This window comes from Argopecten irradians, chromosome 3 (genome assembly GCF_041381155.1).
Source record: "Argopecten irradians isolate NY chromosome 3, Ai_NY, whole genome shotgun sequence".
NCBI classification, from domain to species: domain Eukaryota; kingdom Metazoa; phylum Mollusca; class Bivalvia; order Pectinida; family Pectinidae; genus Argopecten; species Argopecten irradians.
In genome coordinates, this window is record NC_091136.1 from 18,048,920 (window position 1) to 18,063,833 (window position 14,914).

The 14,914-nt window shown below is 34.4% G+C and overlaps 1 protein-coding gene across 1 annotated transcript; it reads left to right on the forward strand.

Moving 5' to 3' along the window:
* Positions 1 to 3,885: 3,885 nt before the first annotated feature.
* On the forward strand, positions 3,886 to 11,653 carry LOC138319949 (alpha-(1,3)-fucosyltransferase C-like). The gene is made up of 2 exons (XM_069263056.1): positions 3,886 to 3,997; positions 10,122 to 11,653. The coding sequence occupies exons 1-2, from the start codon at positions 3,933 to 3,935 to the stop codon at positions 11,293 to 11,295; spliced, it is 1,239 nt and encodes a 412-aa protein (XP_069119157.1). The 5' UTR covers positions 3,886 to 3,932; the 3' UTR covers positions 11,296 to 11,653.
* The last annotated feature ends 3,261 nt before the right edge of the window (positions 11,654 to 14,914 follow it).

Genomic DNA, 14,914 nt, shown 5'->3' on the forward strand with positions numbered 1-14,914 from the left:
CAGCATATTTATTAAAGACCATTGGTTCCATTTCATCATAAACCCATATTTGTCCTGCTCTCTTCTTTAATGGACAATCAGCAAGTGTTGGGCCCCAAAATACCACAACATCGTAATCAAAATAATTCGAAACATTACCGATGGAGAGTGAACAATTACTTGGGCACTCAAGAAACATTCTCTCTTTTTTTTGTCGTGAAATGATTAGGCGGGTTGTAAAAGTGGATGTGTTTGATGGAGGCGGGAATGGTATATTGTTTCGGATTATTTTCAGATAATCGTGTTTGGTGTTCCACCGCAGAGACCGTTAAATGTCTTAAATTGTAAGGCCCAATTTTGAAATATATAACACAAGTTGAGATGGTCAGCAGCAATCCAATGAAAATAAATAACCTGAAGGTATAAAATAAATAAGTATAAAGATAATAGACATAAAAAATCAATATAATTATCAAATATCTCTACAGAAATAAACTTTAGGAAACAATATGAAGTCAATTACATTGTATATACTGTTCCATATAAGCTCTGCCCTGCAGGTAGGGCGTTAGAATTGTACCTGCTGCCCTTATTGCATGATCGTAAAAGGCGACTAAATTTAGGATCTTATCTTTTCTCTTCTTCCTAACTGACTTTATCTTTCCTAATGCCTCCCTTGGCACCGCCTCACTTTTGGCCTTGAGTTGAGCGTTCGCCCCCGTGAGGATGGCTCTGGGTTCTGTCCCCTGGCCGAGACACACCAAAGTCTATAAAAGTGGTAGTTTCTGCTCCTGCTTAGCGCTCAGCATACAGGGAGTGGGACGACTGGTTCGCCCGTTGTCAGTATAATGTGACCGGATGGGGTGTGTTGCTTGGTGTCTTCGGCGGCATGCTTCATTGATATAACACTATAAAAAGGGCAACAGTTCCACTATACAAGAAGACACAACATGAATATACCGCAGTCTCCCAAAACACGCACCTCGCACAACATATACGCAACACACCGCATATATGGGAGGCCGTCCTTACATGACCATAGCTGTTAATAAGACGTTAATTAATCAAACAATCAAACAAATCCATATAAGCTGTCTTTATTTTCACCTGTTGAGTCATCTGAGTTTTACCTGTATTTCAATCAATCAATTATCAGTATTATGGGTCATATTGAGGGTTTTTGAAAAAATATTTCTTTCAATATATATTTAAGAACTTTTTTGACACTGCTTACAATATAATGTAGAAAATTATTGATTAAAGATAATCAGCTCTTTAATATATATTATAAATGAATTTTTCAAATCATATTTCAATTTTATCGGAAAAAACAGGTTTCTTGAACAATGTTATATTTTAATGTAACAGTATTCTGTATTGACAAAGGAGTTCTCCAGGGCTACATTTTAGCCAACTTTCATTTTTTGTGACCCTGCATAGTTGATTTCTTTTATCGCATAGGCGTACACCTTTAAGTACTTGGTAAGAAATGAGTGGAGAGAGAAGGGACTATAAAAAAATTAATTTAGATTCGGACCTTTTGATTAGCTTAAATTAGTAACCTAATATTCATTTTACTGCACATTATAGACGAAAATATAATGTAACAATACTGTCATGTCATCAATTCAATGTTGTAGGTCTTGTAATTCTCAAAATGTTGTAAGATTTTGATGCCCTGAATACCAAATTAACAGTTTTCTTAATTGACTGTATAAAGATTATGGTACATATACCAATTTGTGTCTTTTGTTATTTTAGCTGTCTCCCGGATTCTATCGGGACTTCTCTGTCTATATGTATAATTTTTAAAATATGTTTACATTGTAATATCACACTGATCTTTAAATACCATCTTAGGATAGTAAAGTAAGAACATTATATAATTGTGAAAAGTATGCATCCTAATACCGTAAAACAACTTTTAAAATATATTGTATGCTCTGTTGACTTAAAAAAGGTCAGTCACGTACAATTAATAAACTTGAAATTTCGGAATTTATAAATGACATAATATACTCTTACTCTTTTGATGGTTATTAACCCAGAAGCTACAGGTACTATGTATATAAAGGTCACTTAAAAGACATCTATGATAGAAACTTGTTGAAAAAATGTCACGTTTCAAGAGGCAAAGGGTTTATATTATTTTTAACTTTTAATCGATTTAGTGTTACACTAAGTTGAAATAAGATAATTCTATATTGGATTTTTTTATCACCAAATGGGAAAGTTACTTCCACGCGAATAGAGTTTAAAAAGATTTTGTTTGATTTCAGTATCAATGTATTGAAAATCTAAAGAGAATGATACCAGAGATTTTAGATACATCATGAAAATCTTAAAAATTCTTGAAATAAAATCATCATGAATTTAATTTAGTTTCATTCATAAATTCTATGTATTTTTATAGATATTAACAGAAAGATATATTATGTACAGGTATGTGTTTCTGATATTTATACTGAACACTTATTGAAATTAATGTATCATATTCAATATACATAATAACATATTTTATTAACGTGTCAAACATATTTGCACAACATATACATTATCAAAAAAATTCTTACTTAGGAAAAATGTCCAGCCAATTTTCGGCTTACGAAACACGAAGATATAAATGCATGTAAATCAGTATATACAGGTAACATTTACAGGTAAATTTACATGTTGGCATGTGGACTCCTTTTATGAAAAAACTATAACCACTGTCACAGCAAACTATCCTACAGGTAAATCCAAAATGTTGGCGTTCAAAGAGAAATCCTATTTAATTTACGCCATACTAAACCTGCGAGTTGAGCTTGTCTCGATGGCATTCGTTACGGTTTGTTGGCCATAAAATAGTCATGTCAAGTGAACTGAACTATCATATTTGCTAAGATACCCGGAATACCTGTTTTATTTATTTCTTTTCTTGTATAATGAATTTATTATTTCCCAAAATAAGAACTTCACTAGCAATTAAGTGTGCACATATATTCCTAACGACAACAGACGCACATACATGATTGTATTATTTATCATTATAATAAACTTAGGCGAAAAAACTAGATACATGTATTGCAATAACATGAAAGCCTGTCGGGAAAGAACAATAGCGAATACGAGGCGCTTATAACAGGTACGTTAGTCTGTTTTAGAAATGGACTTACCTGTAATTACCAGTGCCACAAGGTACCACAAGGTCACAGTAAATACTAGTACTTTTATTATAAATTAGTACTTTACTTTAGAATATTTTGATAAATACTTTTATTTTAAACAAGTAATTTACTTTTGAACATTTCAATACTTTTATTATACATTAGTACTTGAATTTTGAATATTTTTACGCTATTTTTTTCTTAGTATAAATCTAATATCTATTGTTCCCTCTTCTCCACGTGCAGCCCCAACCCCCCGTCCACGCTAACTCTCTCTATCTCTCTCTGATATATACTAATTATGTCTTGTAATTTCTCTCTCGCTCTCTCGTATTGTATATTCTGTTTCATGTTATTACTATATATATCGTTAATATGTACTATTCATTTTGGAAGAAAATAAAGATAATAATACTTGTACCACAACTATTTGTCTATTGCCAACAGACCAGAGGTCAACTTGAACGAATTAATAATATAAAAATAAGACACTTACCGGGTGTAGAATATTTTTGTATATGCCTTACATTTACGGTACAACGACATGGCGGATAGATATTTATATCATACAACCGTCGTCCACGCTTCTTTCTATATTTTCCTCATAAGGGTACAATACTGGTTTATCCCATGCAATACACTAGTGTCGTTTGAGGTATACGTATACATGTCTACCTTTTGGGCCCCGCCCCTCCTGTTTCACGGGGTTCAGAGGTCAGATTTTGGTTACACCCTCTTGTCGACGTTATTTCTACACGCACAAACGGCTATAGGTTGGACTAGATAACACCATTATAACCAACAATGGCTCGGACATCCACTATGTTGTTGCGCCTTAAACGTCTTACAGGAAGATTCTTTACACGTAGGTAAGTGTATAAGTGACTATTAAAACTCTGTGAGACGATACCTTTTAAATAGAAGAACGTAGCCAACAGGTAATATTTATAATAATTTTCTGATAATTCTATAGTATTAAACGTATGTGTTTTTCATTTGTCTGAACCATGTAGGGATGCGTTTTTTACAAAATGATAATGATGGTTCAATATGTATAGTACTGCACAGTTCATTCTCTCCGACCCCATGGATCTTGTCAGGAGGATTTGTGTTATTTGTTATATGAGAAAAACGAGTATTTCAGAAAATACTGGAAGATTATAACTTTTAAAGAAGGCTTTGCAAAACTAACTTCCTATACTCGCCCGTGTATTGATTCCACAAATTTGTCAAGGGTAGCCCTGCAGGTAGGGCGTTAGAATTGTACCTGCTGCCCCTATTGCATGATCGTAAGAGGCGACTAAATTTAGGATCTTATCTTTTCTCTTCTTCCTAACTGACTTTATCTTTCCTAATGCCTCCCTTGGCAACGCCTCACTTTTGGCCTCGAGTTGAGCGTTCGCCCCTGTGAGGAAGGCTCTGGGTTCTGTCCCCTGGCCGAGACACACCAAAGTCTATAAAAGTGGTAGTTTCTGCTCCTGCTTAGCGCTCAGCAAACAGGGATTGGGACGACTGGTTCGCCCGTTGTCAGTATAATGTGACTGGTTGGGGTGTGTTGCTTGGTGTCTTCGGCGGCATGCTTCAGTGATATAGCACTATAAAAAGGGCAACAGTTCCACTATACAAGAAGACACAACACGAACATACTGCAGTCTCTCAAGACACGCACCTCGCACAACATTCACGCAACACACCGCATACATGGGAGGCCGTCCTTACATGACCATAGCTGTTAATAGGACGTTAATCAATCAAACAAACAAACAAACAATTGTCAAGGGTCGATGAAGGGTATTTTACAGTTGATAAGGGACAACCGACTATCGTTGTATGTATCTACATACTCCCCTTCCCTTTCGTTAGAGTATCCCATTCGCTTTACATGACAATATTTTCCAGAGCCAGTAATTAAAGGTGAACGTCCAGTAAATAGCTGTTTATCAGACAATTTCAGGTTCAACAAGTTTTATTACGCACGCAAAGGGGTAAGGCCACAAACAACAACATAAATCCTGTCTATATTCCCAAATAACTATAAGTGTTGGTTTTTATCCATATGTTTTGGAATGTAGAACATAGTCTGAAAGGCTCTGATGCATGTGTGTATAACTAGTATATCGATGTATGCACCAATGCCATATACAGCAAAACTGCATCATAATAACAAAGACCTCCTCTTTTACATACCAAATACAGTATAATTTAAATTCAATATCCGCAAAGCTGGACCAAATCATGTTGAAATAGTAATTAAAGATACCATGGATATTTATAAAAGAACATATTAAATATGTAGTACGATGCTGTTAACACCCAGAAACATAATGGATTCGTTATATATGTATGCATTTGGTAAATAATTAACTTAACATCCAATAAAAAGGAATTAATATTCACATTCAAACAGAGTTTCAGTAAAGATGTGGATAAAAGAAATTTAAAAAAAAATCCAATGATTCGGCTTAATCCATGCGGAAAGAGGGGGGTTGGGTTTCTTCTAATAGCCGACTCGTTTTATACATTTTATCAAACCATCCGTGACGATTGCCGTCGAGATTTGCTCTGTTAAACACAGATAAATATAGTTTTACTCCCAATACTCCTAACAGTTTGTATACTAAAACTAAATATTATATGTACATAAGTAATCTCAGAGGCATCTTTCCGCCAACCAAAGAATGATGTATGTCTGACAATTTTTTCTATTAGACCTTTCAAATAATAAATGCACGTAGAGAAACTTCTCAAGTTTGTTCACATTAAGTTCCTTAACAATCACTTCCATTGCCAAATAAATTACGATAATGTCTACCATGTTGTGCTTGGATTGGTTTCAAAATGGATATGTCGACCATATTGTTGGGTGGTATGTCTAAAAATGTAATATGCACAACTAGGGCCCTAGGGAAACCTACATATGAAATTTGCGACAAATCAGATGAGCTATTTTCAGGTGATAACGATTCTTCAACTATCAAAATACAATTTGCTGCCTGTTGCCAATCTGATTGTTTGTTGATCCCAAAATGCAATATGCACAACTAGGGTACTGTAAAATCTACATATCAAATTTGATTATCCCATTTGTACTTTATGAGTAATAGCGGTAACAAGAATTGTTAATGGAGGGAAGGGCGGGATATTGACGGTTGACCTACCATGGACGGAAAGCGATTTGAATAGTCCAAAATCTGTTCATTTGCATAAATATATATCGAAATATAAATATTTATTTAAATACTTGATGGTAATGTCGATTTTCATTTTGTTCGTCCAAAATGACATAATTAGCATTCGTCAACCCTAATAATTATGACCCTCATATGAAGCATGGGCCCTGCAGGTAGGGCGTTAGAATTAAGTCTAGTCTATAAAAGTGGTGGTTTCTGCTCCTGCTTAGAACTCGGTATACAGGAAGTGGGACGACTGGTTCGCCCGTTGTCAGTATAATGTGACCAGGTGGGGTGGTGTCTCGTTGAATGATGTCTTCGGCAGCATACTTCAGTGATATAGCACTATAAAAACGTTTCACTATACAAGAAGCTCCTAAACACACACACCGCACACTACATAAATGTTGCACACCGCATACATAAGAGGCCGTTCTTACATGACCCTGGCTGTTCTTAGGACGTTAATTAATCATAGAAACCAATATGAAGCATACAACCAAATTTGGCTGTAGGCCATGATGTACCTCCTCCTTAAGTTGTTGAAACATTTATTTCATACAATGCATTTATGAACATACAATTGTAATTGTTTATTTTTTCACAAACAACATGAAACTGTATTTTGATCGATGAACATATAAATAATTCTAAATGTTTGTTTCTGTAATAATTATTTTAATTTTTAACAACTGATTTTAGTTTAAACATATTTTATTGTCAAAACAAAAGACAATAGGATCAGGCAAAAGTTTTTACAACTTATAAAAAGATTCTCCTAACATACAATGACGAGACAAGAGACAACCGACCTAGACAATGTTAATAACATTAAATACAAAATTTACATTTTTATAAAATCAAAATATAGTTTGCTGGACTTCATAAATGATCCGCATTTGGCTCGCTGTCACGTAGTAAAACTTTCAAATTTACATCAACATTCAAGTTTCATAAATTTTCTAATAAAGTAATTCTGCAATTCACATAATTATTACACTGGAAGAAAAATGATTGACACTCACACCTATGGCCACATATACAATTTTGACTGTTGGTGAGGTTTACACGAAATAAATCGAAATTTAATTGGCTACATCGATGTCTTAACTTTGTATGTACGATATTTGTACTTCTGTCATTATTGTAAATTGTAATAGGTTGTATATTTTTCATCAGAATTAAAGACATATAGTTTTAAAAAGTTGCTAATAAAGGTGATGATCTAGTTGCTTCATCCAAGTCATTCTAAATATGAAGAGATGAGAAGAAGGTATAAAAGAAATTTTAGTTAAAGAAAGTCTGTAAAGAGGAATTCTATATAGTTGCTGTTAGTTCTTAAGTAAAGGAGAAACACCTCAAACTGTGGAATAGTCAAGATAATGAATTGTTCGAGGCCCGTAAGGAGGTGTTTCTCATACTTAAAACATGGCACTGAATGTTACCGATACTCTCCACTATTACACTGGGTATTGTTTAACTATTCCACAACTCCAGGTAAACCCTTACTACCTATCTAAACCTTGAGACCTATTCATGATTCATTTATTTACCTCACTAGGAGAACAAGAATCATGATTTGCAAGATCTATGCAGAGGTACTATATGGTACTCACACTGAAACATTTACATAGTTTAGTTTTCACTGTTCAACATGGAGGACCATAAATATGTATAGCTCGGTATATGCAATAGTGATGATTTTTGGATATGAATTTGAAGTGATTTAGGTAAAGAAAATTTCCCATGCAGCACAGGCCTTAGAGTGAAGTTTAGAAGAAGAAAAAACAACAAAATAATCCGCAACATTTTTGATATATACACAAAATAGTGAATGTTGCAAAAGAGTGTGTTTTTTGAAAGTATTCCTTGGGAATTGTTATCTTCTGGAAAGGTGTTGAGAAGTAAATTTGTTTGATTGATGCCATCTTATGGAATATGAAGTAATTTGGATATACAAAATATGGGAAAAAAACATGTCAAGCATCTGTAATTTCATTTTGGCAGAAAATTCAACATTTATCTCATGGGATTTAATCTTCTCTCTTCTGGATTTGTTCAAATTAATTCTTTTTTGGGTTATGGATACAGTGGCTGTGAAAGAACTTATCAAATTTATTTTGGAATGAAGTGATGAAAACTGTATACATATATACATGTATATGTATATCGGTATTATGAAAATAAGTTTACAAAGACTGTGCGATCACAGCAACGTTGACAAGTACTTGGGTTAATCTTTAATCCATCTCTCCGAGGATTTAATGAATGAGGATGTATTTCTGATTACATGCTAAGCTATGTTCACCTGAGTCACTACATTCACCTTCAACTGTGGAATAGTTACCTTTTCCCGTGGAATAATTCACAAACTATTCCACAGCAAAAGGTAACTATTCCACAGTAGAATGTGATAATAGTAGACTTTGCTCCGACTATACCTGAAGCTATAACAATAGATGACATCACAGCCATGTTTTAAAGCATAGTTATTAGTATCGCCGACTATTGGAGGAAGAAATGAATAAGCATAGCTTGGTGCTAAATTATTTTCGATTTTGTAGACTTAAAAAAGTTTTCTTCTTTTGCGTCTCTCAGAAAGTGCCTCAAGTTTCCGAATATAAAGCTGAAACAACTAATAAGGGTTTCGTTAATTCCCTTAAAAATGTTAAGCCGCTGACAAATTGTATTTTCTCTATATCAAAAACATGACAAAAGGAATAAGTTATTTTCTTCAGCTACAAAAATAACTTATTTTACACCATTACCACCATTGCACATGCACAATTGAAAAGCAAAATAAATCATTTTACATCATTTTTGTGTTAATTAGACATATATGTACACTATTCAACGCCAATTATTGTTCAAATGATGAGTATTATTTATGTGGACCATCTTTAATATGCAATTTGATTAAAATCCTGCAGCTTTGTAGTAGTAACTTCTTTGATAATTAAATATTATTGGAAATCTAACACTTATTATATAGCTACTAATAAAACAAAAATCGGTATGTCGTTATAATGGAACCCTTGCCCTTTTTTGTAGTGCTATTTAAGTGAAGCATATAGCCGAAGACACAGAATAAGAACACATAACCGGTCACATTATACTGACAAAGGACAACCAGTCGCCCCAGCCCATTTGTGCTGAGTGCTTAGCAGGAGTACACACAACCACTTTTATAGATTATGGTATGCCTTGGCCAGGGGACAGAACCCAAAGCCTTAATTACAGGGGTGAGCAATCAACAGAAGGTGAAAACATGTGACAGTGTCAAAATATTAGGAAGAAGATTATCAAATTAAGAAGAAAATGAAATATCCTAAATTTAGTCGGTTTTCATTATCGCCATAACTAGACACAGGTTGTCCATGAGCATTAATGATCATTTGATGTAGTACAATACAACACAGTAGAATTATGCAGTAGCGGACAAATATCTTTGTAAAAAACACAAACCAAATGGGCTTAACATACCCTCTTTATCTTCTACTAACGGTTAAGACTTTGTACACCATGAACTATAGTTTCTGGTATATATGACCGCTGTGTCTTTGAGAGTGAGACCGTTATTTAAGCAAGCTACATGCCTAATATCGCGTGACTGATTATAGACACTATCACGATCATTCATTTGATCAAACTTTCCTGCTTTTAGTATATAATAATCACTGGGTATGTATTTCGTATAAATATATATTGGAAGTGATTTGAGTTTGAAGATGTCCGTTGACATGTTTTTAAACAAGTTAATTGTGTTCATGTTTTAGTATTCTTTATAAAATGTAAATTATATATTTTTTATCCTTTTTTGCAGGTGTTTGATTTCCATTGGATTGCTGTTGACCATCCCAACATGGGTTATTTATTATACTATTCGGCCCAATGTCATACCTCATCTTTCAACACCATTAACAGTCGCTGACGCGGAACAACAACTATTTTTAGAAAATAGAGTTGAACAAAATACCACATTTGTCTCAAGCAGACAAATACACATACACTTTTACAATCCACCCAGCTATTTAAAAGTAAATAAAATGTTTTCAACCTGTCCCAGCAATTGCTCACTCACAGCTGGGAAAGTTCCGGACTATTACCATAAGGATGTTGTTGTATTTTGGGGTTCATTACTTAATGATGATTTTCCTGTAAAGAAGAGACCTGGACAAATTTGGGTGTATGACGAAAGAGAACCGATGGTCTTTTATAAATATGCTGACAACCTCCACGCTTGGAATGGACTATTTAATTGGACTATGACCTACCGCAGGGACTCGGATATACTTAATATATACGGACGCTTTAAAAAAGGTCCCAATCAGCATCTGCGAATGCCAAATATAGCTTCAAAGATAAGACCCTTGATCGACTCGAATAACTCTTTTAGGTCTCTCGAAAACTTTGCATCTACAGCATGGTTTGTGTCTCATTGTTACTCTCAGAGTAAACGTGATGTTTACGTCAAACTACTTAACAAAACACATCCCGTGGATGTATACGGAGCCTGTGGTACACACAAATGTACTCCAAAATTTTCATCAAAGTGTCATAATTTATTGAGTGATCATTACAAATATTATTTATCATTTGAAAGCTCTTTAGGAAAAGATTACATTACGGAAAAGAGTTTAAGTATTTACTATAATAATATAGACTTTGTCCCTATCACACGTGGATATCCCGATATGTACCCTTTGTATCTACCTCCCGGATCATACATAGACACTAGTCGCTTCCAGGACATCGATGAGCTGGGACAGTTCCTTAACAAACTGAGCCAAAACCCTACTGGATATAGGCAATATTTTCAATGGAGGAACTATTATCACGCAGACTTCGATCGATTTTATGGATGGTGTGAACTCTGCAAGCGATTACATATGCCAGATGTGAATACAAAGTACCAAAGAGTCTATCGTGATTTCTACAACTGGAAGTTTGGATCATCAAACCTCACAACGATCAAACTACCAAAGGACATATCTTAAGAACATAACCCAGTGTGCTATGACCCTTCAATGTCTTTTAAAATGTTGTCCAATCCGTAGAATATTGAGGCTTCAAAGGACATACTTATAATTGTTTCCACTACTCATAAACATTTATGTTACAAATACAATTGTGTGACCGCACAACGTACTAAAACCTGCATGCGTACATCGTGCTCAAATCATCCGCACATTGGTGGGGTGTGCGATTCGTACCGCCCAGCTGTGCGATTGGGACGATTAGTCAATCAAATTTCCGAAATCATTTCATAAACAGACCTTTTCATCGAAATAAAATAAATTCTAATTTCATGTACTGTCATTTTAATGATATTTAAATCAAAGACTTAAGCTCTGTTTAAACTGTCTACATATGTGATATTACATAATAACATTTTAGATATATTTTGATTGACATGTATTTAATTTGATTTATTCATTGTATTTTCAGTTTGGGTGATACAAAATATATATACCTTTCCGAAACGGCTTTTAGTTTTTAAAATGGGAATGTAAAACGAGATTGATAACTTTGTAGAGTTGCAAAAGTTATTATCTTACATTTAATACTACACTCATCACCATCTTCTGAAACAATTAATTAAAATAAATAAAATGGTGTGGTAATTTTCTTAAGGCGGATCGCCTTAGATACCGCGCGGTAGTTGACTGCGGCAGGTATTTTCTTATGTTATTAATGTTTTTAAAAAAAAACCTTTGAACTTTACTCATAAAGGAACGTGATGAAATGTGCATTAAAATCATGTGGAGGGTCATATATAATTCATGTTGTCAAGAGACAATTTAATCATTGATCTGTTTTAGTGTTCACAACCGCGCACATGTCTACAAATATCAAAAACAGGTACTCCCGTAATAAACGGCACTCAGACGACGATTTGATCTTACTAATAAACGGCGGATTCTTCTGCACGTACGTAATATTTCTATCGCTCTTGAAATTGCAAGTTGCATTTTATGGTCAAATATAAACGAACGGTGTGGGTTCATTTGTGTCAATAAATAACTAACGATAATAGTACGTAAAACACATGTACAGAAGTGAGTTTTATTCACCACAACTTTCGACACCTACCTGTAAAACAATAACAAAAGTGTACCCATATTGTTAATTGATTTCACTGTGTACACGCGGCCATAGTGTGTGTAGCTGATTATATAATTACCTGTCAGTCGGCAGTTGAGCACCTTACGAAAACATGTGTCACTATCAACAGAATTTGGCGATATTAACGAGGTCATTATAGTGTTATTTTAATCATTTGTTCCGCAAATGTGATGGCGGATGGCGGTAGGCGGGTTTGGCGGTAAAACGGGTGTATTTGTATGGAGGGAAATCCGTTCTGAATAAATTCATGGCGATAAGCGAGTTTGGCGGTAAAACGGGTGGCAATATAACGGGGTTTTACTGTATACCTTAAGTACAATATTTTCTCCATATGCATTGTACATATTAATTAATTAGGGATTTTCCATCCTAATTAGGGATTTCCATTCAGGATGGAAATCCCTATTGTTATTGTTCTGTTTTTTCTTCTTATTATTATTCTTTTTTTTTCTTATTTCCACAAATCTTGTTAGCAGGATATCTCACGAACGGAATAAGGTACGACGCTCAACTTTGGACACGTTGTGAATGTACATAGGATCTTGAAATGTACGTTCGATTTTTTTTACAAAAATGTTCAAGGTCAAGGTCACAGACGTAAAAAACTACTTTTTTCGAACAAACTTTAAACGTTCATAATTTCATAACCGTACGCTGTTCAGCGTGTACGTTTCGTTATTTAGGTTGAATGCGATGTTGAACGTTTTTTTTCTTACTACATGTTATCAGAGATTATGTCTGGGTCAAGAGTTCGCTAGAGGGTCCAACGAGGTCAAACAAAGATCAAAAATGAACTTTACCATAGAAATGTTTTGAAGAGCGCATATGAAAGAACATGCTCTAAAGCACATAAAATGACCAATTTCAAAGCCATATTATTCAAAATGGCGGATATATTGGACATCAAAATCGAAATTTTTATTTGTATTTGTCCTTGCGGCAGACGTTTCAGCGCCTTTAAATCTGTATGTACAGTGTTGATTTTTCATATCTATGTTTTATGAACTTTTGTCTGCAAAATATATGGATTTTAAACGGGACATATAGAAAAATGGCGGAAATATAGCTCTCCAAATAAGGCAATTTGTTCCATTTCCTTATTTCTTTCCGTAATTTGTGAGCTCGTAGGGCTTTTATCATTTAACGTAGGGTGTTGATATTTTGTAATTTAAGACTTTAGCGTATTTTCTGTACATGGTTTTAATTTCAAAGTCATGCATTAGAAAATGGCGGAAATATAGCCCTCCGAATATGTCATTTCGTTCAATTTTTAACGTAAATTTTACCATTTGTATGAGATTTACGATAAAAATGTTCTGAAGATTGGATATGAAAGAGAATGTTCACAGACATATATAATGACTAATTTCAAGGTCATATGATATCCACGTTGCATATAATGTAGCATACACGTGGCTAGCATTTTCTCACATAGCTAGCCATGTAAGATAGAATTGTCCCATGAAAGACAGCTATGTAAGATAAATCTATCTTACATAGCTGTGACGTTACAATTGAAAAAACAATGAGATGACGTCATGTCAGCCAAAGTTGACGTCATTTTTCTTCTATTTCGATTGATTTGTCGGATTTATTTACCATTTCATTTGTTTAATTTGCATTTCAAACCGTTTTACCTAAGATTTCTTGTTTATATTTTCAATATAAACCAAACTTTGATGAGCTCTTTCGAATGGCGTTCTTATTTTTAAAATCGATCGATTATTTAAGAAGTTAAGATTTTGTCACAAAATGGCTGCCTCACCTTTCGTGCAAGTAATTCGAGAAGCAATGTGAGAAAATAACTCTTTCATATGTAAAATATGTAGGATAGAACCATTCCACCCTCGGGTACAGAATTTTGGGTCAGAAACCTCGGCAAGCCTCGGTTCTGACCCAAAATTCTGTACCCTCGGGTGGAATAGTTCTATCCTACATATGTACATATGAAAGAGTCATATATTGTTTACCTCTCAACTACACGTGAACAACAGAAGCTATGGTGATTTGCTACCGTTTACTCAACTAAATATGAAGTCGGCGGCCATTGCAAATGTGTGAAATAGGAGGGTCCAAAAGTATTTCATTGTGCAGAGTTGTTTATTTTCACAAATGAGATATAACATGGGGGCAGCGGGGTACATATGATCCCGATGAGTAGGTATCTGTACGTTTTCCCGGCATTGTATGGACGATGTATTAGAAATTTGCCGCTGATGTAGCGTAGGCCAAATCTTTCCTACGATTTCACGTTTTTAATAGGTATCGCGAGCTGACTATATATTAGGCAAAAAACATTCTAAAAGCGTACTAAGACGCGCAGTGTTGCGTGTTAATAACCACATAAAAACAAAATTTGTTTTAAAGGGCCACTACCTTTCCGAAACGGCTTTTAATTTGTAAAATGGTAATGTAACCTTCTTAACAATTTAATTTAAACAAATATAATGCTAATTTTCATAACGCGGGTCGTTTTATGTTTCCCGCCGT

Excerpts from the sequence above, each read along its gene's own strand:
- LOC138319949 (XM_069263056.1), top strand. The coding sequence starts at position 3,933 with ATGGCTCGGACATCCACTATGTTGTTGCGCCTTAAACGTCTTACAGGA. Across the intron at positions 3,998-10,121 it reads GGAAGATTCTTTACACGTAG|GTGTTTGATTTCCATTGGAT; the intron begins GTAAGTGTATAA and ends CCTTTTTTGCAG.